Here is a 27,592-nt window from a genome sequence, read left to right as displayed (position 1 = left end):
CAGCACAAATCCAAAACATAGCCGATAGTAGCTACTATGAAGAAAATTTACTCTATCCCAGACAAAACCAGTACACCAGTAAGCCTCTGCACCTGGGTGACCCAACTTAAATTTGGTGCTTTAGCAGGCAAGTTATTAGCATACTAGTAAGACATTCAAAACAGTCAAACATAACCATGTAAAAGTTATTTTGCTATAGTTTGCTGAATTTCCTTTTCAGCCCTGCATATTATTTTTCTTTCATGCATATTCTAGATTAATTTTACACAGGGTGTCCCATTTGCCAGTAAGAGTAATATAAGCATGGTATATCAAGTCTTTGAAACAAGTGTACTCAAATGTGCCTTTTTTTAATTATTTTTTTACACAGCACAAAAACGTTGTAAAGAGTGGTGAATGGAAGAACCCTTAATATCTTACTGCTGTTATGAGGTCACATAACCTAATTATGTATATGCTTACATGCTAAAAACCCAGCTATCTTAGGGAAATATTAGACTGTAGAAATAGCGGTTTAAAAAAATACTATGAGAATTGTGCTCTGTAGCTGTTATCTTCAAGAGAAGCATGATGCAATGATCCTTAAAGCTCTTTATATATAACAATGATGAAAATACCATTACTTGCATAAGGTTTAATTGCATTGAGAAGCACCTGTTTCAAGGACAAGAAACCAAAATTCAAGTATTTTATTATTTCGTATCATTTCAGAGGCTTAAGAAATTAGAAAATTGATTCACATAATCATAAAAACATTACATATAAGCCTATGTTTTACCATGTATTTATGCTAGAAAAATCTGTTTAATTTTATAAAAATTTACTTTCCAGTTAAAGCAGCAGATTATTTTACATTTTCTTTTCCCAATTCACCATGCAGCTCTATAAGACTGTTGCACTGCTGCCCTCTTAGTTCCTGCAACAGCACAGCTCCCCAGTGCGACTTAGATAAACAGATTTTAAACTCCTTGTAAAATAGAGTGTAGATTTCACAGAAATCTAATATCATAAAGAATAGCTCCTCCTGTAATTTAATGTAGGAATTTCCACATGAAATTCGTGCTGAAATTTCAGTTAAGTAATTTGAATAACTAAATTGATTTTTCTACACAAAGACTACACACCACCTTAAAAATACCAGCCAAACATCTTTTGGTGAGATCTGGGGAATGGCAGTGCAAGACAGCTACAAAAACTACCGAAGTCCCAGCTACTGGACTCCAAAAAGCCCAAGACCAAGAAATGCTAATAAAAAAGCATAGCATCTGTTCTCACAGTCCAGTTCCTATGCTTTTTTTTAGGCCCTGGTCATGGTCAGTCTGATGGAATTCAGTTAAGATTCCAGCTGTGTGATCATAGTGTTAGTAAAATATTTGCAAAACTAGTTATTGAATTCATTCAGGCTTGCCACCGTAAGGCCTGTGGGAAGAATATAGAAATAACATGGAGAACAAAATGCACAGCCTTAAAAGGTTACCTGCCTGGCTTGCTTCTGCTAGCGGGAAACTCATCTGTGGATGAAAAGATGGCAGAGAGAACTGAAAAAGGCGGCAAATAGAAAGGAATCCTCCATACTGATCTCTTTTGAAACAGTCCTTTATCAACTGACCCTTAAACAAAGTTAATTGACTTCACAGCACAGTATTAGGTCCACCTCTATGATCCCCCTAGATCTAAAGAGTCTGAAATAAGTTTGGTGTGAAGTTACCAATGTTTTGAATATGGTAAGAAAAAGGATGATAGGATTGTGCCACTGTACATCTGATTGTGAAGGAACCTCTAAAGAAGTCTTCTATTTTGCTTTGTAGATTCATCCATGTAATAAATAAATAAGTAGGCAGACATGAGTAAATAGAATTCCTATTCTAGATGCCACTTCTGTAACTTTATTGAGGACTGAATACTTTCAGAACAGCACACATTAATATCGTGGAAAAATAAAATAGTAATTATGCAACTTACCACTTTTCAATCTTGCCTATACTATAAACACTGTATAGATTTAACTCAATCACTTTATTTATACTGATGCAATGTGTGCATGGACAGGGTAGGTAGGTATTATGTAGAAAGTCACTAATATGAGTCATCTAATATGAGGCATATCTTAATTTTCCTCCACTGCAGGCTATTGAATTTCACAGATCACTATGTTTAAGTGTCATCCCTAGTTCCTATGTTCTCTCATACAAAAAAAAATGCTCCCACTTTTTTCTTATAGGTTTTAAAATACCTATATCATCTATTTATTTTACAAGGTCCTACAATTTTTTTGTCTTTCAGTAGAAGTAGTGAATCCCACTAAGTGAATCCCAATAAGATTTTCTTATTTATTTTTTTTAGGAAAAAAGTAAATGATTTTGGAAAGACTGAAAACAAACATCTGAGTTGCATCACACATATTTCAGTAATTCATTGTTTTAACTCCTCAGCAGGTGGCAGCACAAAATTATTTACAATGTCACATTAATTCTGTACTGTATTAAGTAATTTGTTCTTAAAATTGCAATAAAACCCCCTTACTATTAGCTACTAATTATACCGGATGGAACAGTTAATTAGAAAAAATCAGGCTGTCTGTTTATTCCAGTTCTTCAGGATCACTTCAGCTGCATCTAGTGTGCTGTCTTTCTGTAAAACAAGGAATATCACTATTACTACAAGTGTGGAGTTCTTTAAAAGAGAGTAGCAGTCATTATATCATCCCAAATCAGTATTTGGCAGTTTCACCTGCATCCTGTAAATATCTGTCAGTCAGTTTTTCATTAACAGTTACAGCTACAAACCTAGACTATACAAAGAATTCAGTGCCGATTCCTTGCAAATATTTATTAGGTAAATTTAAAATCAAATTCAGTGAAAGCAATACTTCTTATACAAATGCCTGGCATTTATGCAGTGACGTACTTGGCAGCTCTATATCGGAGACATGCTAGCATAGCTTCCTAATCTTCATGTGTACAGTTGGGATTTTTAAATCTCCATGCAACCAAGTCATGCTGTGAACTACTTAAACGTAATCCCACTAAATATGGGTAATCTCTCCACTGGCCAGTTGTGTGGCTTCGCTACAACCATACAAGTAGTCATACAAGTAGTCTTTAACTTGACATGATTAGTGCTGTTCATCCCGGCCAAGTCACATTTACAACCAGCAAGTTTCATCCTGGTTGTTACTGGCTCAGTTTATATCATAGTCTTTATACTTACAAAGTAACTAAGTAACACAAGCAGAAACTCCCCTTCATTACTGGTTCAAGCTAAGGCTCTCATGTTTATACTACATCAGTGGGAAAGTTGCACATGTTCCATTATGCTGACTCTGTTACAGAACAATTGGGAAACATCTTAGGGCTGTGGGCTTATCAAAGTTTATGTATCTGTCCCCAAAGTCTTTCAGTCTTTTAAAGAATAGATTCAACAGGAGGAAGAACATGTGAAAAGAATGTGCTCACAAAATGGCAAGTCAGCCAATTCACAAAAAACATGTAAGATAACTTACTGTTTTCTTTTATAATTTGGAGCTTCTGTGAAACCTTATGCATCTTCAAACAATTCAGCTAAACCCGAAGGTGACTTCTCTCTCACACTCTGCTCTGGATTATACAATTCAGCTTAACTGACAGCATACCTGTGACGTTCATTTTCACTGTCACGACTGGACAAGAATGCTTTTAAAAATCAATAGAGGAAGCTAAAAAAGGCCTACCCACCCTGTTATCTTCTGCCAGTTACCCTTCTTAGCCATGTCACCCACATTTATGGTTTAAAGTCCCTCAGCAAAAAGGCAGTTGAAGCTATTTTGTACTGAATTTTACACCATGCTAACTTTCTGTTCCTAAAACCATCCAGTCCAGGAGATCCTAAGCAAAACATAAAAGTCAGCCTCTTGCAGATTTCTGTACTGCATTGATTTCTAGGAGTCTTAAGTCTTCCCAGGACACAAATTTACCTTAATGAAGCAAAACCGTATATATTTTTCAAACTGCCTTTTTGTCTCAGGACCACAGAATGCTGAAAGAGGAATTGCTGACAGCTTCTGAAACATAAACCAGAAATATTATTTGCTTATTTTATATACGTATAAAAAAAAAACCATTTTAAGCATGATGATTTTACTATTCCTTTTCAAGAACTCCCCCTCCCAACATGTGAGGGAAAGACAAGGTTCGGTTTCGTATGCACTAGCTAGGCTTAAATAAATTCAAATTACTTTTCTTAGGCACAACATTTCAAATGTACTTTTGTACAACTAGCATTTAAGCATGCTGAAAGATAAGTGCTGGGACATAACACAAACCTACAGGGTACATTCTCAGCATATTTAGCAATATTTTAGCCACATCGTTATCAGCAGTTACTATAAACACCAAGCGATATTTTGAATGGAATTTATTACATTATTTAATAAGTACAGTTGCACTGCTCTTGCTTTCAATAGAAAAGCATTTCTAAATCTAGAGTATGACTAAGACAACTTACCTTAGATGTTATCATCCATTTGACAAATTTATAATCATAAGGTTGTTTGTCATCTTTCCCAGAGAGACCCACATCTAAAAAAATCAAATTTAAAACAAACATGTTGTAAGATTTCCTAGACTCCACTGGGAAGGCATTCATTAGCAGCACTTGATTATAGTTAGCACTTAAGAATAAAGATGCATGCTTTTATTTTTTAAATATAACTAAAAATTGCACTACAACAATTAAAAAGGCCAACAGACTTAACTTTTCCATTCTGACCTGAGCACTTGCTCTCCATTCAAAGCAAATTCAGACATGTAGCTTTGGAAGAAAGCTATGCCATACTCTAAGTAGTCCTCAAGTTTGGGTTATTGAGGGATCAGGACTGTGGAGGGTACTGAAGAATGCATTTATTGTCTGGATAGCAATAATCACTGCAACTACAGCTTTTTAATCCGTGCAGCTGGGGTATCTAAAACTTTCTGACACATGGTAGCACTGTGTGTAAACATTTCTGTGTCAATGTCAAGTACCAATAGGACAAGTTAGTGAAGAATGTGGAACTAGAAAATGTTTCTGTGTGGCAATTTTTCCTCCAAAGTTACCAAAACTTCCAAAAGGTTTTGTAAATTTTGGTAATATTTTACAGTATTTATAAATCAGAGTGCCTCAAAGAGCCTTCAGGGTATGACTTCAGATTAAGAAAAACAAACTAACCAACCAACCAGAAAGGGCAAAGTACAAATAGTATGACAGGAAGGTACTTGGCTCTCAAACATTTTCATAATCAGAGACCTATTGAAAACAGAATTTTTTATCCACCTCCTTTATCCTCCTTAAAACCTTGCCAAAGCTTTGCAAAACATGGACAGTAGTTAGGATCACAAAGGCTTTGCTGAAGCTTATAAAATCCACCTCTCAGGCTAAGGTCAAACAGAAAATTTCAGTCCTAGTTAGCACTACTGACAACATTATGCAAACACGAAATGAGAATATAGTTTTAAATGAAAGTTGCATTTTCAGATTAACTATATTATTTGCTTTCCACACCCTTTTTAATAAACTTTATACTAACTTAATGTAGAAACGTCGACAATCATAAAGTATCCTCCATCTGGAATGACAGGCTTTAGTCCAGCTTCTTGAAGTAGCTGAGCCATCCTATCACGCTTGCTTTCGAGCTCTCGAGACAGTGAGTAAAAATAGCAGTCTGGGTCATCCATGCGTTTATAGTCTATCCAAAACGCTTGTGCCAAAGCCTCCTGGAAACATAATCGATGTTTAAAGTACTCATGGACACTCAGTAAACTTACATTCACATACTTCCTACTGAAATCACATGGATTTTTCTTTGATTCTGGCCCTTATTAAGCAAATCAGCATATACAAATTACACAAGCTACATCCAAGCATGTAATTTGTTTGTCACTTTGTGCTGCGGCAACACCCAAAGCACCCAGTCATTTGCTAGGCACGAATCATACTCAGAAGTCACATAAGGGTTTGCAATCTGAGTTGAAGCTAAGTTTAAATTATTGATAATAATGTATCATAGAATACTAGAAAGCAGTAGACAGAGATAATGGTCAGTAAAACCTTATTGCAACAACTGTTGTTTGTATTTGCTAAGAAACCACTACAATTGTCATGTTTTATGTAAGACGCAGCAGTTTGTAGGTGAAAGAAGAATCTGCAAGACAGATTATTTTTGTATTTTATTTTTAAATGTCTGGCGAGCTGATCGAATTTGTCTCCTCTTCTTGCACCCCAGAATATATATTCTGACAACTGAAACTTCATTGTTGTGATTATTGTTTTATTACAGTGAGGCCTACAGTTTTGCTCCACCACAAAATAACCTCCTCTGCCCAATATGAACCTACCTGTAAGGGAGTGGGGCAAGTATACAGCGTATTTTGGTGAACAACTTGCAAATGCTTAATCAGGTTCTGGGGGCCAATAGACCAACCAAGCTAAGGGAAGAAAGCATACATATGTTATACTTAACAGCAGTGGTGCTACCAAAAATTAACAAACAAAGAATTAAAATTAGCTGATGTCTCAAGTTTTTCTATTTTAAGAATTGGTACTGAATTTGTTTTGACAAAGAATTAAGAAAAGAGCCGGTTTACACAAAGTTTGTTGAATGATCTCATTTAAAAAATTCTAGATTTGAGACAACAGGGTGAAATGAACTCTATCTCTCACAGGGTACTGAGTAAACTTTTAACTCTTCATATAACAAGAGTTAGAAAACAAACTAAGCATTTATTAAGAATGTTATCCCTAATTGTTTTAGAATCTTTCCATCTCATAAGCTCCTGTGTCAAAGATGGTTTGAGCATAAAGCAAAAGCTCACTACTTTATCATACATAGATGTTATGGTTCAGTTTGAACACAGGTGATAAAAAAGAAAGAATTTAGTTGCCAAATGGTTAAAAATTCTTGTTTACTTTCTGACATGTATTTTAGAGTCAAGCAAAATATTATCATTACATATTTTACAGAAATACAAGCCATTCCAAAACATACCATTATCACAATCTGAAAATATCACCACAAAACTGAAAAAGTTAAAATATGATAATATCCATGTCTTCTCCCAGAATCTTGATGTTTTTTAAAAAAATCATACTGTGTTTATTTATATTTATTTTTTTCTCACAAGAGCTAATTAATCAAGAGACAAGAAGAAAATTAAAACATGGGTGTTTTGCTGTAATTGCTCCAACTGAATGTTATCTTCATGTTTTGGAGACACAGAGGTTTGCCAGAAGCTTTCAAAAGACAGGTCATACAAACAGAGGCTTTTTTAGCATAATAAATGCATTCTGTTATTTATATAACTGAGCTCTTTTACAGTGATTCTTCTTACCTTCCAGCCAGTTACACTGTATGTTTTTCCAGCACTTCCTATAGTTATTGTTCTTTCCCACATACCTGGCAATGTAGCTGTATATAAAATAAAATAAATTGGGTACAGATGCACTCACATATTCCATGTAGTTAAAAAACTGTACTGCCCCTAGTTCAGAGCTATATGTTGACATATCATTGCAGCATATTAAGTAAGCAATGAGAATATTCTAAAATTATAGCAATTGTAACAAATGGGAAAGGATATGTGAGCCGAAAACAAGGTAAGGATTAATGAAAGGAGAAAGAAGAGGCAGAAAATGAGAGGCATAGTTTGTGAAAACTATGTTAGTTAGCCTCAGCTAAAATGCATAATTATTCAGAAGAAAGGTATGATGTAAGAAGTGGCTAGCCATTCATCCTAAGACAGCATTATTTCTGATGCCTGATAATCGCACCATATACAACATTAAGTCAGGCACTGCAAACCATTTTAATAGAGTTGTCCAGTTCAGTGTCGCTGGCTGGCTGAGAGATCAGAAGAAAAGAATTACTGAGACTTCTAACCCAGAACCAAACACTGTAACAATCAGAAAACTAGCCGAGTGAGCAAATAAATTATACTTTATTATATAATTTGAACAGGCCTGGGACTGACAATAGCAGCTAGCTAAGGATGTCTGCAAGGATGAAGGGACACATGGAGGCCTGTCTCTGTATTTGTATCTGGTAGGAGACCAAAATCCTGTTTCTTTTCCAAGAAGATAACAGAACAAATGTCTCCCTGTAGTTTGCAAATTTTTTTTCTGTACACTGCTTCAGGGGAGCTCTATTTGGACTCTTTTAACTTAATTCATTTTCAACAGAAACAGATAAATCACGACACATGTAAGTCTGAGACACAAAATTAGACAAGCTCATACCACTACTGCGATTGCAGTGATGAACAACATCCACCTCCACCTCACTGGAACACTAGAACCACTACCAATGAATCTGTCACTTGTTAAATCCCCTCTATAGGGAGACCAACGAACAAAGATTTTCCAAGTAAAACCACTTAATTTCATAAGGAAGTTTTTGCAACAGTTATCTGCATTAGACATGGTATAAATCTTTGCAGTTATTTGAAAACATGTAATAATTTTTGAACGCACTTGCCAAGAAGAAAAAGAAAACAGCAGAAAAGAAACTCATATTCACTCAACTACTCTGTGACCTTGAAAACAAAAAGCCAGTTTGAAGAGACGCGTTTTCTAGCTAGCTAGGTCAAGAGCATAGATCACTTCCTAAAGGCAACCAAACTAGCTCTCAGACAGCAAAAAGAACTGAATTCCAAGCTAATGCCCTCTAGTGAGACTGTTTCGCCATACAGTCATAGGAACTCAACCTTGGAGGGAGACTGCAACAGCATTCCCAACAGCAGCAGCAGTAAAGGGCACAGGTTCCATTGCTTTTACAAGTTTTACAAGTTGCAGCAAGTTTTAAATTGAGAGGGAATACCTCCGTGTCACATGGCAACATCATTATATGACACCATAACCAAGTCTGACTCCGATTTAAAAAACAAATGAAGTGCAAACTAAGACATATAATAAGCCTTTTACCTGGGATTGCACTCAGCTTGTTGAAAGGCTTGTTCAGAATCCTCAGTTATGAGATGCAATATCTAAATCTGCCACTGCAACCCTAATCACTGCTTAGGGGAGGTCCACAGTTTTATGGAAGTCAGATAATGATCTGACCACACTACAGAAAGCTGCTTCAGTGACAGCACAAAGACTGTACTATTTTTATGATCTGTGGCTAGCACCCCCTGTTATATTGTATTAAAGAACAACCATCAAACCCTGTAAATTGATGCAATACCCATTTTGCATCTCTCACAAAAAAAAGTGTCCCTGCATTTGATGGAATACATAGAGGTTAATATGGAAATAAAAGTTTTTAAATAGTGAAATAACGCATTCATTTTTTCTTGTATTATCTTTGTAGACTTCAAGAAAAAAAATATCTAAGAAACTTCAGTTAGAAAGAGTAGATCTTGTTTCTTTTATTGAAATAATATTATTGTTTACAGTGTTACCCTGAAGGTTTTATAGTGATTTTAACACTAAAGTTAAAGATAATATCATGGGATCTGTTAGAGAATATGTACCTAAACCTAGCTGACCAAGTCTAGGCTTTAACTTGCATTATCAATGCGTGATATTTTTACATTTTATGCTAAAGTACATAATACCTTATGTTCAACTGGAAATGTTTTGAAGCATTAAAATGACAATACTGATACTAACAAACAATAGAGTTACTGTGTCTTAAGAATTCACCACCTGTCCACTAATGTGAAGTGTAACTGACAACACAAACGTTTGGACCTGCTGCCATTGCAAAGGGAAATGGATTACCTCACACCACCCACAGAGATTTTGGTTCCGAGAACAGCTATTTACGTGAACCACCTGCTAAGCCCATGAAGAAAGCTTTAATTTAACTCATTTTACTTTGCAAAAGGGACATGATAAGCCACATGTGATCAGTTACTGTGGTAACTTGTTAGGATGCACTGACTCAGATTACTATCACCTGAATGCACCCAAAATGTTCCCCTTCTTCCGTGTCTGAAGTTCTTGAAGAAGGTATCACTACCAAGGCGTTAACAAGAGCCATGAAATCAGACCACTTTCAAAACAGACACATAGCCTATACAGATTCATGGCCAATACAATCAATGTACTGCAGCCGTATGATCAGTGACTGTGTGGCTGAGCAATAAGCATTGCAAGGTCATTTAGATACAATTTCCTTTTTATTATTTATAAGATTCAGTTTTTACAATGATGTAGGCCCCACTAATGGAAAGTTTCTTTTATTACTACTCTACACACATGGAATTGAAGCATAGAGGTAAAGTTATTCAGCATTCAACCAGTGGTAACACCAGGAAAAAAGCTAAGCTTTTTCATGTCTAAGTTTTATTAATCTCTCTTGGTTTCGTTGTTTAATTTCAACTAATTGTCTCTGTTGCACAACTTTGTTATGTCAGTAAGTACATCATAACAGATAGTTGATGCCAGATGCTACCATTAGAAACAAAACATCTGTACATATAAGGAGGAAGTTTTTGAGTTTAGCCAGCTAAGATACATCAGCAGATCCAAACAGAGATCACCACAGTAGAAATTTCTACATAAATGCTTAGCTGTAGTATTATAGGATTAGGAAAGGAGTTCAATAACCTGCCCTAGGTTCACTTGTTCTGAGGCACTGGGAGTAATTCCACTAACTTCAGTGAAACTTGCATCAAGAAGTAAAACAAGAGGGACAGGGTCATAACATCATATTTGGTTTTCTGGTTTGTTCTTGCAATGGTGTTTTACTCCTGTAACAAAATTGCCTGAAGACTTCAGCATGCTTTCACACTGCCCATGCAGTGACTTCATTGGATTCAATGTTTATTGAATTTTTATTATTTAACACCCTGCACTTTGGAGAAACAGTGTTCACACACCATCTCCACACTAACCGTTATACTTTTTCTTTATTTCTTTTTGTAAGTAGTGGAGCAAAAATAATTATGTTCCTTATTATGCATTTCCCTCAATTATTATCTCTGCAATGTTTGGAGAAGGAAGTTTCAATCCCTGTTTCTTTTATTAGTTCTTCAGCAAAGCACAGTTCAATATACATACATGGACAGCAGTTATAAGTAACTGAATAAGGACGGGATATTCAGATGATCGTAACTGACTTGTGAGAATTGGTCCCACTGGTTTCTATGGATATCTGCTCCGAAGTCACTTAAGAGCTTTGGAAATTCTATTTGGAAAGTATTCTTCAAAATATTTTTCAAAAAAGGGAGGAGCTCTTGTCTGTAGAGTCTAAACATTGTAAAATAGTCAAAGCTTGAAGTTTGAGCTCCTTCTAGCAACCATTATCTCCGAGAGGTACATTTACAACATCATTCCTCAATCACTTCTAAGATGCCACAAAAAATCAGTACCTATTTTAATGTGTTTATTTCCTTTATAGACCAGCCATTCATACACCTCATCACTGATGCAGAGAGTATCATGTTTAATACAGAGATCAGCTATAACTTGGAGCTCTTCTCTGGTAAACACCTGGCATTCAAGAAAGTAAGAGACAATGCATTAATCATAGTATTTAAGGCATACTCTGAAATTACAGTAGTGTTAAAGCAGGACTCTTACCTTGCCCAGAGGGTTGTGTGGAGTATTCAGAATAATTGCTTTTGTTTTGGAATTAAATTTATTTGCAAGTTCAGCAGGATCTAAGACCCAATCAGCACTAGATGCAGAGTTTCCATCATTTTTCTATAAAAAACCCAATAAATCTATGCATTACTTGAATATAACATGTTACAGCCTAAACAGAGATACACAACTTATCACCCTCAGACACTTTCACAACCATACTTCTCAACCTATCCAATCTGTCCTGCTTTCCTGGGAGAAGGCACTTCTAGGAACAGGGAGGCAGGCTAGAAGCAAAGTAAAATATTACACTAGTGGCTGTCCTGTCCTGGCCACTGTCTGTCTCAAAGCACCCCCAGGAACTGGTTTCCAGGATCTGGTTGCACACATGCTGATTGTAAGTGGTAATGCAGGAAGCCCAGTCACATGACAGGAGAGTTTATGGCCTTCGCAGACACTAGAACCAACACGTGCATACTTGACTGGAAAGATTGATCACTACTAGAGAGACTCAAGGTCTTTTCCTCCTCCTTGTCCACCTGAAAATGACCAAACAGTTAAAAATCTGCACCACTGAGGCTCTGGAATTGCTGCGGTATTACACAAGGACAACAGAAGTTTGGGCCAGCTGCTACAGAGAGCAAAGAGCATGGCCACACTAACTTTCTGACACCTGCACATTACTGGAAGAGGTCCAGACCAAAAACAAGGGTGTGAATCTGAAAATACTTGGAGGAACCCCATCACTCAAAACATCCCTAGAAAGAAGGCATCAGAGGAACAGTCTCACCTCCACTGCAGTTTTGGAGGTTCGGTCACTCTGCATTGTTCTGATTTTATGGTGTTCGTGCAACAATCCTGCCTAAAGAGCCCCTCACCCCTCCCCATACAAGGCTGCAAGTCACCCAAGGCAACAGTAACAGGATCAATACTTTGCATCCATAACAATCCTTGTAAGCTGCCAGCATAATGCCAGCAGTACCAATCTGAAAATTAACCCATAGCAAAATTATTCCTTTTCACCAATAAAGGAAATGGTAATTCTCATATGTATAGGAAATATGTCTACTGCATGATCGCTCATTAGTAAACAGGTTTTGGAAAAGAAATTGTATTCTGTCATTGTAGGAATTGCTGAAGGAATCAGAATCCAAATCTTTTGAAAACCAGCAAATACGGAAATTGCACTGATAATGTGATCCTCCTTCCCTTATCTACACTGAAAACATTCTCTGATGACATCCAAAAAAGGAATTTTGATCAGCTTTCAGAATGCAGAAATTAAAGTAAATGAGAAACATTGTCCCACCTTCTCCAACACTAATAAAATATTCTATCTTCTTTGGATTATTGTTGTCTCAGACTACACTATAGCAATCTATCTCATTTTTATATAATTGGATGTTATGAAAAACTATACAGAAAAGCATCACCTAGAAGGTGTTCATCAAACTTTATTGAATATAGATGAGAAACTTTATATGATAAATAATTTGTAAAAAGCTACTCACATATCTCAGTGGGATAAAAACAGGCTTTGCACCCGCCATCCTTACCATGGGTTCATAACAGTCATAAAATGGCTCTATTATTATTACCTGAAATTACAATAATCAGTATCAGAAACAGAGGATTTACCATGCATGATACCATCATATTTCCAGATTTATTTTGATGGTATTACTTGATCATGTTTCTGGCACTCCATCCTGATCTAACATTGCAGAATATTCCTCCTTTTAGAGCATCATATACCAATGTCCTCAGTCTAAGTACGATAAGCACTACTCATTTTTTACAACACATACAGGCTGTTCTTCTACAGTTACACATTACAACAATTAAGACAACAATATTAGGAATGTTCGGGTCCTGCACACAGATTTGAAGGTGCAAGGCAGAGATGGGAGACTGCAACAGCAAACTGTTGAACCACAGCATGAGTGCTCTAATTCTGTCCATGAAATTCGAGGATTTCCAAGTATCTAGAAATGTCAGAAGAATGGCTTAAGTCCTCAAACTTTATCAGAAGAAGATTTTCAGGTAGAAAAAAAAAAAAAAGAGAACAAATCAAAGGAAAATTGCATAATAGCAAAACAACAAAAAAATCCCAAAAGCTCACAGCAGAAAAACATTACAAAAAGAGAGAAGTGACTGTTTGAAACGTGAATATTTAAAATAAAAACCTACTTCATCTCCCTCTTCAATTAATGCCTGTATTGTACTAAACAGAGATCCATAAGCTCCCACGGTCACCAGGATATCCGTGAGAGGATCAATCTTTCTTCCACAAACTCTCTCATACACTTGAGACAAGGCTTTCACCAGCGACGGATGTCCCTGTTCAAAGCAAACAAATGCAACTGATTGGTGTCTTCCTGACAACATACAAAGCCTATGTTTGGGGTCTTCTCCACACAATAATACATTTTGAAACAGAAAAATACATAATGAGCGTTAACAGCTGTTAACATGGTAGCATGGTTTAAAGTTTTTGCACATTACAGGAGAAAAGTGGTTTCAATTTATTCACATTTACTAGGAAATTCTTTTTATATATCTGATGCTTTTTAATTTCTGTCTTATCATTACATCCCAGGTTAGCTCCGGGTAACCTATAGGACAGCCAGGACAAAAGACAGCAGGAAAGATGGGAATTCTCTGACACCAATTCATCCACACCTCCTTCGGAGTCTCTTTCTCCCCACCCATATTTCTGGCTGAAGCTCCTTCTGTTTCCTTCCTTATCTTTCAAATAAAAAATATTTGGTGCAAGGGCAAATTTTTTATTCTGTTTATATACTGCTGATAAACAGCACTTGTAATCAGAATAATGATTCATATAGTCATACCCCAAATCTCAGAATACCATTTGTGTCCCCTACAGGGACATGGTGGTTAACATACCTTTCTCAAAATGTGCAAAGAACAAGAAAACAAACATGCAAAGATCATATACAGTATGGAAATAAGAAGGCATGATTCTGTTTACACAAGAAGACTACAGATTTCCTGCTGTGAAAATCTTTTTTCTTTTTGGATACTTGGTAGGAATAGAAAACAGCTCCTTGAGAAAACGCAACTATGTATCAAAAATCCTTCTCTAAAATACTGAACACTGTACCTCTACACACAAGGCATAAATCATGAACCTTCTGTAAACAAAAACATTACTATAAAACAAGACTTACAAGTCAGTGCTGATTCAATTGACAGACATTTCTTGCCATGAGTGTGTCAGCTACACAGGAATGCTGCACCGCCCAAGCCATGTTAGGCCACTCTACAGGCCATAGCCCTACAGTCAATGAGAGGTCCAAGCGCTGCAGAGGGCTGAGACAATGCCTCTATTATCAGAGGGATGTGCATCATTCATACGCATCCTGTTGTCTCACCCACGGAGTTCATTACCCGGTGTGCTAAGAGCCAATCTCACACACAGAGCCGAGATGTCATTTATTGCAAGTCTGCGCAGAGATGGGTGCTAGGTGGTAAATCCACAGAGCTCGCACACCTCTAACATTTTATACACTTTGAGCAATTGTTTACAATTATGTTTAGTCACACTTAATTCTCATTGGTTCTTATGAGCCTTGTCTCCATTTAAAAGTACACTACCCTTTTTTCACCATGGTTGGTGGGAGAGGGCTTTAGGCTTCCTTTGCTCGAGGGTAGATCCTTTAGTGTGCTAATTAGGGTAGTTCACACAGTTGTAGTAATTTCTGTTTGGTCACATTAACCATTTGGTTCTCCTTGAGCTTATATTGTTATGCCCCAGCTTGACATATTTATGGTGTCTATTCCTTCTCTCAAGGCCATGCCTTGTTAACTATTTGTAACATCCTCTGTTTTTCAACTTCTTTCTTGTTTTTCATTATATTTACATAGTTTGTATAAATTTTAAGTTAAATAACAGACTGACCTTCTATTAAACACACACATGTGTATGTCTGATCTAATACTGAGCCAGTCAACTACAATCGCTCCCGTATTTGCTACTAGAAATACTTGTGCTCAAAACCTTAGAAGTGCAGATGTTTGTAGAAGAAGTGCAAAGGCTGAGGACGGGAATATTGCTAAAAAATCCTCTTTAATTACTGTCTACAGTATAATATAGCAGCAAGCATTAATAATTATCGTGGGAATTATAAAACTATTTGAAAATAAAGAACAAAGTGCCAGAATACTGAATAATTGCATGCATTGAGAAAATTATATTTATGCTTGATTTGCAAATTGCTTTGAAGAATCAGTCTGTGAATAACTGTCAGAAGGTAAGACTGTAGCCCATTCTTTCTGTAACCTTTCCCTCTGTTCCAAGGCTCCTCCAAAACCTTGTCTGCCTGGTAAGCAAAAACTTTTCAGGTACTTTTCATGGGTGATGAACATACTAATGCTTAGCCCAAAAGTTCACTAAATCCCAGCCATATTGTGTGTGTCCCCGACATAAAATAATTGCTTTATACTTTCAAATTTATATATATATATATATACACACACACACACACATATACACATCTTGTACTTCCAGACTCACATAGCTAAAGGTGATGAAACAAAATGAACCAAATGTTACCATGTATTGTTGTTTGTTTCAGTATAGTCACTATGGAAAATTACTAACCAGCCTTAGTCCTGTAACACCGTATTGCTGATTTCACACCAAGAGGAAAGGAGTCATCTAAAACTTATGGTCACTGAGGAAACTGTTGTATAGGAAACTAATGGAACAAATCTGGATAGTCCACATTAGGAAAGCAAACTGACGTTCAGTTTTGTCAGCCATAACTATAGGATCGACTATTTTTGAGACCCACCCATGAAAACTCTAAAAAACATGTAAGAAGCATGCACGATGCTTAATTAACATAGTACTACCTAGTCTTGGAAACTGAATGAATATGTATGCTTTTTCTGAGAAATGTAATGTATAAACATATGTATGGTCTATATAATCTTGCCTAAATGTAACATACAGTACACATGTTAGGTGGAGCGATCCCCCGTGCATCCAGCATTGCAATAAAGGAATACCTGCTTCTTAATGCTACATTGGCGTTGAGGAGTTTTCTTATTCCTCATTTCAGTGACACAAAGAGGGATGGAATGAGACTACAGCCACTGGGGGGGGGGGGGGGGGGGGGGGGCGGAATATTTTCTTTTTGTTTCTGTTCTTGCCAGGGCCCCGAGTGCCCTAATAGGCCTTAATGGCCCTGACCAACCTTATCTGGGGACCCCTGATCCAGTCGCTCCATTTAAGTGCTATACAGTGGGGTTGTTGGTCTGCAATTCAGTTATAGCCATGTTTGTATCTGGCCATAGACTGTTGAACCTGTCTCCTACTTGTAGATTGATTTTGCGGTTTGACCTTAGACCCGCTGTGTCACCCTGGACCTGCCCAGTGATCACTGGGTTATGTCTAACCATGGTTAGCATTGCCGGGCCCGACCCATGGACTGACGTCCTGTCTTGACCTCAGGTCCACGGCATCACCACAAGCTGGCCTGGCGATGTGGGCAGAGCTCAGCCACCATCTCTGGGCCTGCCTTGCTCAGGTACTGTGGGACCGGGCCCTGGCTGGCGAGGCCTCCACCCTGCTCACTGAGGCAGCTTGTCCTTCAGGGAAATGCTGGCCACTGCTGCTCCCCGTCAGTTCTAATGCATGCAGATTCACAGAGAATAGGCAAAAAGTTGTGTTGGAATATATATATACGACAATGCCACAACTACCAATAAAATCACTGGCCTACCAGTGTATAAAATGTTTTTCCATCATTGTTATATAACAGGATCATACAGAAAAATACCAGTCTCCTTCGGGTCTTGTAGCAATCCTGACACATGATTCTCAATTGGGCAAAATGGTTTATCTTTGCCACAAAATAAAAGACGGACAAAACAAACAAGGAAGTGGTCATACTAAAACAGTAATGGTCCACTTGACTATCCTGCCTTGGACAATGATAAATGCCACACACTCACACCCAGCCCAAGACACACACTCTACAAGCCAACTTACAGAATGGGCAGTGACTACCTTCCAGAGGCAAAAACTTACTGTTTTCATCACTTCCAAATCTCCACTGAAATCTACTAAAAGTTACGGGTGAATCACGTATTTCTTTCTCGTTCTACCATTACCCTATCTAATCCATGTTTACACCAACCGAAATCAGAGGTAAATGTGTAATTTACATTCTTTAAACTGTGAACAGACTCTTCCAAGACAATCTATCCCAGATGTGCTCTACCATTTTGCTCTTGCTGAAGGATTCTGCCTTGAAGAAGCCTACACAGAGGATGTTCATTAGTAACAGATAAGGCTACAGTATGATCTACAGATAAAACCAGTTTCACCAAAGTCAGTTTTTTCCCCTGTGGCATGTTCTCCACTGAACTTGGGTTCTCAGGTTCCATAGTACTTACAAAGCCTCGTGTGTACTGATTCAGCCTGTCAACTGCTGCTGCCTTTGCCAGCTCTTCTTTAACATAGGCGGGAGGGGATATATCAGGAAGGCCTTGACCAAGATTAACAATTGAGGGATCTGCAGCCACCTTTGTAAATTCAACCCTAAAGGGAAAAAATATCTTAAACACACCAGAAAAAAATTATCTTTTCCTTCATTAGCATTAAAAGGCAAAAAAAAGTATTTCACTTTGCCAAATTCACAGCAGTGGAAACATGTTTAAGTAGAGTGCTCACATGGAGAGGCAGGGGCTGGCACAATGGTAAGTAACCACAGGAGCCAGAGGGAACCCAAGAAAAGGTTGACCTTCTGCATCCACAGAATAACTTCTCTGCCAGCAGAACTGTGCTCAGATGTGTACATGCACAAACACACAGTAACTCTGGATATGGGCAGAAATAGAACACTACTCTCTGCAAAATGAAGTAGACCTAATTGGAACAGGCACGTTAAATGATTTAAAGGCTAGACACTGTCAAGTGAAGGTGTCATTTAAACTATCCAGTCACCTCAGAGTGCTATAAATATTTTTTGGTAATTTTAGGCAACAGTTTCAGGCTGTTCATTAACTATATCTAATAGCCTGCCAGATACAAACATTAGGATTCCTGAACATTTTTTTTTCCCTCCCTTCACAGGTAAGCTTTGCATTTTACCCTTTCCTCCCTAACCAAATGTTAACAAGATTTAAAAAAAAACAAAACCAAACCAAAAACCCACCAAGCAAAAAAAACCAAACCCCACATAACATCACAGTTCTGTCAAAAATGAATACAAATTACTGAAAATGAATTTGAGGCTGGACAACCGAAACACCTGGTGTGTATATATATATACACACATATATACATGCAATTAATGTAAGCCCAAAATAGTGTTCTGACCAACTAACACAATCCCATATTTACCACTGATGCCAATATTGTTTTAAGACCAATTTAACAGCTAGAAAAAAGTGTATTAAAAATAATGAGCTAAATTATAAAGACAAGTATAATGGCTTTAAAAAGAAATCTGACTCATTTTGTAAACATAAATCAAGTGTAATTGAAATATGTTATTCAACAAAATTAACATTTAAATTTGAAGTCAGCTATACTACCATGCCCAAGAGTTATATTTGTCTTATGTGGTTTACTAGATGAAGAGAAGCCCAAGCCTAATATTTAAAGCTCAAGAATAAAAACTCCTTCGTACCTTTAATAGATTTTGGTTCACTGCTGCTAAGCAGGTGCCAAATATATTTCAGTAGTGATAGCAAGTGCTGTGTATCTTCTTATTGACAATAATTATACATTTGTAAAGAAAATATAGCACACAAAAACATTTTCTGAAAATACAGATATTTTGCTTTTACTTACCACACATTGCTATCAAGGCCTTCAATTCGTCTTGTGTTTTTGGGTCTGAAGGCCATTGTCTGCAAGATCAAAATATAGAGACAGAAGGGTTTTGTTAATAAAGACAAAGTATTATATTGTTGGATTCTGCATGACAAACCCTCCTTCATGCCTTCTCAGATAAACCATTGCCAGCTGAGTTCAGTAGTTATACAAAATTATAGACATGTTCTTTCAATTAAAGCTTCTAATAGCTTGAATTCAGACTAACAAGAAAATACATAAAAACATGGTAAATTCTCTTTTATCACTATCTAAAGCCATTGAACTTTCAGCAAGGATGGAGCAGGGGCAAAATTTAGCACAACAGCTTTAGAAAATGACTTAAAAAAACCAGGGCACATACGTTCTTTTTCTTTTCTATGCAAGACTAACAATGTATTATTTCTAGCCCAATTCCTGCTCAATCCAGTTCGGAAAGTGTGCATTTTCAATGTAATTTTATTTGTTAAATTGATAGGTAAGATGAAAATAGCAGACACTTCTTATTTTCATTCAGACTTTTAAAACTTCTAAATAAATGTTTACTTACAGCACGGCAAAACCACATTAGAACATATTTTTGCAGTATATTCAGACCTTCAATTCAATTCAAACCAAAAGTCTTGGAAAATGGCTTTAGAATAGACTTTCAATGAGTACTCTCTCTAAAGGCAGATAAAACCCTATTGACAGCTGTGGTATTTTTAAGCTAAAAAGAGAAAAGAAAGTTAGGGGAAAAAAAAAGATTTATTTCTATGTGCAAACAAAAAAAAGGGCAAGCCTATTTCTACCTTTGTAAACCAGCTTGATACTGGGAAAAAAATTACATAGGCATTGCATAGTACCTCAGTACTCCAGATACTCCTGTTTCTTTGAGTTAAACTACTAATTTTAGTAACTTTTACCACTGCTAGCTATTATTGTCTGAAATACTAAAACCCCATATTCTAGCTACCATACTCTGAGAAGAAAATCTCAGCATTTCCATTACACTCCAAGTTTCAACTATGAATCAATGGGAATTACTCATAGTAGAAATATTATGCAGGCACACATTTGCACTCAACCTGTTTACAGTAATGAAGCTACCATATACATAATAATTTGAAGAATGAGAAGCTATATATTTAAACAGATGCTTCTCTGCTCATATGTCTTCTCTACAGATCCGATTTTGACCTCATCTATGAGGCACAAACAACAGAGGAATCAAGCACAGGACACCTTTTATTTGTCCTAGAAAGAAAACCATTAAGATAACTAAGACAGGTCAAGTTGTACTTCTTGACACAGAACAAGGGGGAGTTAAGAGGGGAGTTCTGACCAGCTAATCTGTACTGCATCTTTTTAAAAACACACATGTGGTTTAGAGGATGAATCCAATTTTACAGTGTATGTCTTGGTAAATATGATCAATGTTTGGCTGTACTATATAAATACAAGTAACACAGGTACTATTCAGACTGAGACACACACACACATCTTTTCGCATGCTAGACAACTTCTTGTACTGCAAGGAATAAGAAGTCTTACCTGGAATCTTTCCAGTTAATAATGAGAATTCTGTGTGCTGCCATGGGCAAATTTGTTCCATTGACCAGCTCTTCTTGAAATGTTTCAATTTGCTAAAAGCTAAAGACTTATCAACTGCAGGACTTTTATAACTCTCTGCAGGACTTTTATTACTAACTATAACGTAAATCTTAACTGCATTAAGTAACCTTTCCTAGCTAAAAATGTATTCACAAGTAAGCCTTCACCTTACAGCTCTTATACTGTTTTAAATTTAAATATTTAATGATTCAAGTCTTCCTATTTATTTGTTTTTTCTTGTGCCTTGAAAGTGTTTTAAAACAGAATAGCTGGCCCTGCATTAGTTTTCAGGTTTTCACAGATTTCAGCTTACAGCGGGTTTCAGATCCACGTTATCACTTTGAGAAAGGTAACCAATTAACTGCCATTTTAAATGATACCTCAAGTAGCATTCTTTCTTCAAGAAGGTCATGAGAATTCTTATGACTTTTTTTTTTAGCCTAGTTATGTCATCACTTGATAATCTTCAAGCCATTTTTAGGTGCAGGGCTAGTATTTCCATGAGTTTAAGATGTGTTAAGCAGGAGAGGTATGTCCTCCTCAAGCCCTCACTCTGACCTCCTGCTTTCCCTAACACCTTCTACCACGGAAAGCACCTGACAGAAAATCAGGTGCTGTTCATATTTATCTTTCTTCCCAATACAAAGAAACTTGTGATTAAACTGAACTGCGGTATGTTTAATAATAATAGAAGCAAATACTTTTACATGGTGCATAATTAAATTGTGGAATTCAATGTCAAAAGCTACAACAGAAGCCAAGATCTTAAGAAAATTAAAAAAAACCCACCAGGATTAGATTTCAACACATTTAGTGAGAATATCCAAACTCCATACAAATACTTACAACATATAAAAAATTTATTCAGGCAAAAGCTGACCTTCAAAGTGGCTTCCATGCTAAAAGAAACTTCTCATATGGGCAAAATATGCTACAACTGTCCAGTATAATGGTTTGAACACCTGTTTTGAAGGATCTGACATGTGCTACGGTTGAACCAATTTGCTGACTACCTGAACTCCTGTTCTGACCTGGGAACACAATCTACATTCCAGTGTTCTATATGCAATGTAGAGTGTGACTTCCAACCACCTACCATGTTGCAAAGCCCTGTTTTCTCTCAACAAAACTGGAAGACTTAAAATGAAGTTACACACTCTTATAAGTTGGGAAAATGGAGAAGATTCTGTATAAAATTATGTTTGAGGTACTTATATAGCCCTTATTATTGCAGCATCAAAAAGCACTGCTACTCTCATTTCGTTAAACAAAAACCGAGATACATATAAATTAATTGTCTCACAAAAGTCTGTGATAAAGCTGGGATCGTGGGATTGTCTCCTGTATCTCAAGCTCTAGCGCCCTAACAACTAGGCAATCCTTCTGGCCTGATAATGTGCTAGATGTGATTTTAAAGACTGAAAAGGATACACAAAGCAATAATCGCCAAATTCTGTTTTGCTAGTGTGGTTAAATATTTCACTGATTCAAACATCTTATTTTGTTCTTCATGTTAAATGTTTGGAACGAAGTAGCAAGAAATAAAACACAGATAATGCATATATTTTGGCAACACTGCAAAATTAGTGTGTCTCTAAAATATTGCACAAAACAGTTTTACTTACGAAGCTGAAGGAATACTTACTGCAGAGGCTGCAAGTCTGATGGATCTGGAAAGCAAATCTGTTCGTAGTTGGTATGTTCTAACGCCAAGGCAACAGAAGCTTCGTGAAGCAAAAAGCATGCCTGCATAATAAATGTGACCTGAAAAAAACTTACAGATCCTAGGAATGAGTTTCTACACATCACTAAGCAATTTTAAAAGATAGTATCCCTTCCCTTCAGTGTTTTTTTTTTTCATTGAAATAAGTATTATTACCTTATCACATTTGTAAGCATAGAGGATGAAAACTTTTAACTGACAGGGCTGCAAAATGTTTCTGAATGTCATCTAGAAGGAAAGTTCCCTCTATTTGACAGCACCAATCTTCTTTTCCTTTAATGACAATTAAGACTAAATGGAATTCAAGATTCAAAACCTCTGTTAGAATTGTTGTGAAAATGTGTTTGTGTAAAAAAAATTGCTATTACAATTGCCATTTAGACAGAATTGAAAAAGAGTCCAATTTTAAAAAGACACACAGCTTTAAAACTGGTCTCCATTTTCCAGTGTTTCAAATCAGGTATTGTGAAACAGATAATTAGATCACCAGTCACACTGGAGAGGCAGGCCTACACACTTTATATAACTACACTGTTTTGCCACAGTGACTTGATCCACAGCAAAAACCAGACAGCTAGAAAGGATGCTCTGTGTGGAGTAACAGATCATTCACTGACTACAGAAAATGTGCCCTGGTAATCAATAACTATAAAAAAGAAGTAAGAGCTGGTACTTCAGGCAACCACTTCCAGAGTGTATTTTTAAACATACGTATTGGATGACATTATCAAAATGACTGGAATGTGTAAGAGAAAAACATGTAACCCATAGACCAATGTCAGAAACACAGTAGCCACAGCAATATAATTATTAACTTTGTTTTCCATAGTTTACTCATTAAAGAACAGATAATCCCTGCTTCCCTCCCGCCTTTGCTACATGAATGTGCAAAACAAAAACAAACAAACAAAATATATTATTTGTATTAGAAACAAAGGAATGCCATTGCCTGTTAAAACACTACCATGCAAGCCTTGCAGATACAAGTAGAGAATGTAATTCCGTATCAAAGTATGATTTTTTTCATTAAGAATGGATTTAGTCCAACAAGAAAGTGTTTTTTACACTTTCAATGTAAACTAATAGAAAAGGTCAACCAATACTCCCTTTTAAGGATGCCTTATTGAATGAGTTAAATTTTAAACTTTCTCTTATTCCAGTGCTACAAACTCAAGTCTCGATTCTGAAATTAGTTTTTTTCTCACACAGCACTGAGTTGTAGCTAACTCGATTAGACCCCTCGATTAATACCCCTGTAATCCCATTGCATTTAGCAATCTCCAAATATACAATGCATTGATGCTTCCTTTACAAGAAGAAACCCTGGCAATTTCCTTAACTCTGCTGGCCTGAGCACTAGCGAAAGTAAACAGCAATTAAGTCTTTGATACTAGTCAGCAAGTACTCTGAAAGACACAAAAGAAACACCTCTGTTTAAAAAGACCTGTAAATACATTTTAAGTTACTTTTAATAACAGCACTTAGCATATTTGACATAATCTTTGATAATAACTACATGAAATCAAAAAGACTGTGAAGGCCTCTATTTCTCTCCTTGTGTATGCTTACAAAAACTACTTACGTAACATACTGTTACTACCTTAAAATGTGACTATAACAATAGCGCTGTTCTTCCAGGGTCAGACCAGAGACAGGAATACTCTGGCAGCACACTTAACACTTGCAGTAGTCAGCCCAGAGGGACAAACATGCATATCTTTGCCTGCTTCATTTTGTATTGAGAAGCAGCAAAATGAAATAAAAAACTTGCAAAACTTACATGCAAAACTAACTTGCAACTTTTGTAAGAAAGATTATTAGCAGTTGTAAATAATTCTAGCACCGAAAGACAGTCTGGTATTTGACAAGCCATTATTTGACCCAAGACAATCATACAAAACCACAACATAGCATGAGGAGCAGTAGACACCACTACACCAATCTGCTATACATGAGTACACAGCAAAGCATGCATCGTGGTGGCATGGTCAATCTTTCCAAGTACCTGAAATACCTAAAGTAAAAAACGGTATCCATGTTTAACACCACAGAAATGCAAAAATTGTGAAAACTTCATGAGGAACATAATGGAAACAATACTTTGCTGAACAGCCTCAGTAAACAAAGTCAAGGCACTAGCATGCCTTGTCCCACATTTCTCCCACTGCATTTCAATCTGTGGCACTTTTCCAGCAAATGCTAAACAGCACTTGTTCAGACTCCAGAGCACTCAAAAGACAAGACTACTGACCATTAAATGAGAAAGCCTCCTATAAAATACTTTTTTTTTTTCTTTCTAAAAATGCTTCTTCTCTCTTCTGCAACACTGAATACCTTCATTTAAACTAGTCTAGGAGGTACAAGCAAAGACCTCCTTAATATAACCTGCAACTCTCCCAAACTGATCTCATAAAATGCAATACCTAGTCCTTTTTTTTTTCCCCTCCCCCCAAAAAAAACATTCCCACTGTAACTATATCACATGGTAATACATATCACAGGCTCAAGAGAATTATTTACTGTTACTTTTAGGATGAGTGCATGCCTAATCATTACCTCCGTATGTGTTTTGGCAATGACCAAGTATGTATAAGACATCAGTGAGATGCTTTACAATGTCCTAAGGTAAGTTTTCCTCACCAAGACGGAAAGTTTCTTCCAGCTCAGGAAAGTTACACAGTGCTAGGCAGCTACAGAGGTACTGCAAACCCTGTTTCAACTCTCTTAAAAATTTGTAAGGTTCTTCTGAGACAGAAAATGCACTGTTCTTTGTGGGGGAATGAAAAGGTAGTCTTACTAATGTCTCTTTTTTCAATTTTGGAGCCAGGCACTGGCTTTTTGGCCAAGAGTCATGTCTGTTAAACTCAGAAATGAACAGGAATACTTTTCACCCCATTCTAATGTTCAGTGCTCTGAAGCAATCATGCTTTAACTCCTGTCAGTCCTCCTGGAATTCAGGCTTGCATACTTACAGAGAAAACAGGAAAATTAACATGTTAGGGAAGAAAGGATAACAAATGATTACTCCTGCAGCTTCCTATTTTTTTAGGGGAGTGAAAAGCAAGGAAGACTACCAGAAAGGTCAACCCAGGAAATGTTTTTTAGTGGGCCTGGGAGGAAAGGCACGTTCTGGTTGCTATCTGGTTTAAACTCAGATTTGGTGATTTAAACTAGACTGGAAGATATAGACTTTGTCATGGGAACTCTCTGAATACATCTGCATATTAACAATCATTCAGCTCATGGTGTGCTCTATAACCACTCCAGCACAGATACAACCTGTGAGTTGCAGGCTCTTCTGCTCCCTTCACAGCTGCCCAGCCTCCTGGTCATACAGTACCATGACATTGGATGCTGCTGTACCACAAGGGCATTTAATGAAAAGTTACATGTTGGTAATGAATTGAATTTTTCCCTTTAAAACTGAAGGCCAGTTGCTGGTGTTCCTTCATTTCTGAGCTTTAGTTATACCACCGCCATACAAACAATGCCTTTGAACCTGAAAGACAGTCAGATCCCTTAAGCTGCTCTGCTGCATTTTTTCCCATGTAACAAGTGGTCTCATTTTACTGTGCAGTCTCAGCAGCAAACATTACTGGAAACACTGTAAGTCCATCAGCCACCACAGTAATGTAAATATAATCCCTGTTATATTTGTGTTGTGTTTAATATTTGTTGGACACGCAAACCTGGGAAATGTCACATCTCAGCCAAACTTTGTGAAGCCTTTGACTGTTTTTTTCAAGCAGCTATACGATGAAAGCTTTAAAGAAAGGGTGCTCACCAAGGCCTCTTCAAAACTTTTTTTCCCAACTATCTAAAAGTAATAATTGATGTGTCAAGCCAAGAGACCTGTTGCTAAAACTGCTGGACTCGAGCAAGCTGGTTATTCTTATTACAGGCACTGAACTCAAACACTGCTTTATGTGAAGGATTTGTCACAGAGGTCAACATTTTATAATTTCTTCTTCCATAATCTAAATGGAACAGAGAAAGCTGAGTGTGGAAAAGTAAATTTTACACTGCAGGGGGGTGGGGATCTTACTTTTTTCCCCTCATGTAGCAGCTTTGCCGTTTAGCCCCTCAGTACCGTACTCAGCTCTCGCTGCCGCCCCCCACCCTCGCACCCCTCAGCCCGAAGCGCTGTTCCCAGCACACAGGCTGCAAGGCCAGAAGCTGCCGGGACCAGCGAACCCCCCGCCAGCCACGGGACGCCCCGACATGCTGTAGCACGCTCCTCAGGCACCGGGCCGCGGGCACCGGCTCCCGGCCGCTCTGCCAGCCAAGGACCGCGGCCGCCACCGCGGCACAGGCTGGGGGCCCGCAAGGCCCTGCACGCCGCTGGCCGCTTCCCCCCGCGGGCCCTCAGCGGAGAGGCCCCAAGGGCAGAGCCTCCGCCCCCGGCCCGCGCCGCCACAACTCACCGCCCCGGCGCGGCCTCCACCCGCCACCGCGCTCCCGCCCGCGAAGGGCGGCGCGGAGCCGCCGGGGCGGAGCTGAGGGGCGGGGCGCTCCCTCGTGGCGCCTGAGGGAGAGGGGCGGGAAAGCCCTGAGGGAAATGGCGGCCCGGAGGGGGTGGGCGCAGGGTGGGCTCTACACTCATCGCCCGCAGCGGCTGCGCCGCGAGCGGCCGAGGAGAACGTGAAAGCTGCACGGCCCGAGAGAGATTGCGGGTTGGCTGGGGTGGGTTTCCCCAGAGCCGCCGGGGGAGCGAGCGGGAAGGCGGCGGGCAGGCAGCGCCCTGCGCGGGCCGGAGCAGTGGGCGATACCCCCCCAGCGCAGCGTCCGTCCTCGCACTGAGGCAGGCGATGGGAGGTCCTGGCCGTGCGGGTGGAAGGTTTTCGCCAGGTGAGAGGGCTGCTGGCAAAGTAAGGCACAGCCACTTG

General features: G+C 38.0%; 1 protein-coding gene across 3 annotated transcripts; it reads right to left on the bottom strand.

The window, feature by feature from the left end:
* Nucleotides 1-674: 674 nt before the first annotated feature.
* On the bottom strand, nt 675-27,193 carry KYAT3 (kynurenine aminotransferase 3). 3 transcript variants are annotated; one of them, XM_040610337.1, is made up of 14 exons: nt 27,131-27,193; nt 22,629-22,729; nt 19,370-19,428; nt 17,968-18,112; nt 13,732-13,881; nt 13,053-13,139; nt 11,539-11,661; nt 11,328-11,448; nt 7,344-7,420; nt 6,351-6,440; nt 5,543-5,729; nt 4,483-4,556; nt 3,953-4,039; nt 675-2,631 (listed from the first exon to the last, which is right to left on the bottom strand). In XM_040610337.1, the coding sequence occupies exons 2-14, from the start codon at nt 22,725-22,727 to the stop codon at nt 2,569-2,571; spliced, it is 1,362 nt and encodes a 453-aa protein (XP_040466271.1). In that variant the 5' UTR covers nt 22,728-22,729; nt 27,131-27,193; the 3' UTR covers nt 675-2,568. The 3 variants fall into 3 exon arrangements, with proteins under 3 accessions (XP_040466271.1, XP_040466269.1, XP_040466270.1); XM_040610335.1 differs by having other exon boundaries at nt 22,629-22,757; nt 27,131-27,186; XM_040610336.1 differs by having other exon boundaries at nt 22,629-22,747; nt 27,131-27,182.
* Nucleotides 27,194-27,592: the final 399 nt, after the last annotated feature.

Source organism: Falco naumanni, chromosome 11 (genome assembly GCF_017639655.2).
Source record: "Falco naumanni isolate bFalNau1 chromosome 11, bFalNau1.pat, whole genome shotgun sequence".
Lineage (NCBI taxonomy): Eukaryota > Metazoa > Chordata > Aves > Falconiformes > Falconidae > Falco > Falco naumanni.
This window is presented reverse-complemented; position numbering and strand designations above follow the sequence as displayed.

What these genes read in the sequence shown, in the direction of transcription:
- KYAT3 (XM_040610337.1), bottom strand. Translation starts at nt 22,727, where the DNA reads ATGCTTTTTGCTTCACGAAGCTTCTGTTGCCTTGGCGTTAGAACATAC. An exon ending in ATCAGTACACACGAGGCTTT is followed by an intron (nt 13,882 to 17,967) that starts GTAAGTACTATG and finishes TGCTTTGAACAG; the next exon opens with GGACATCCGTCGCTGGTGAA. An exon ending in CTTGCCCCACTCCCTTACAG is followed by an intron (nt 5,730 to 6,350) that starts GTAGGTTCATAT and finishes TTATGTTTCCAG; the next exon opens with GAGGCTTTGGCACAAGCGTT.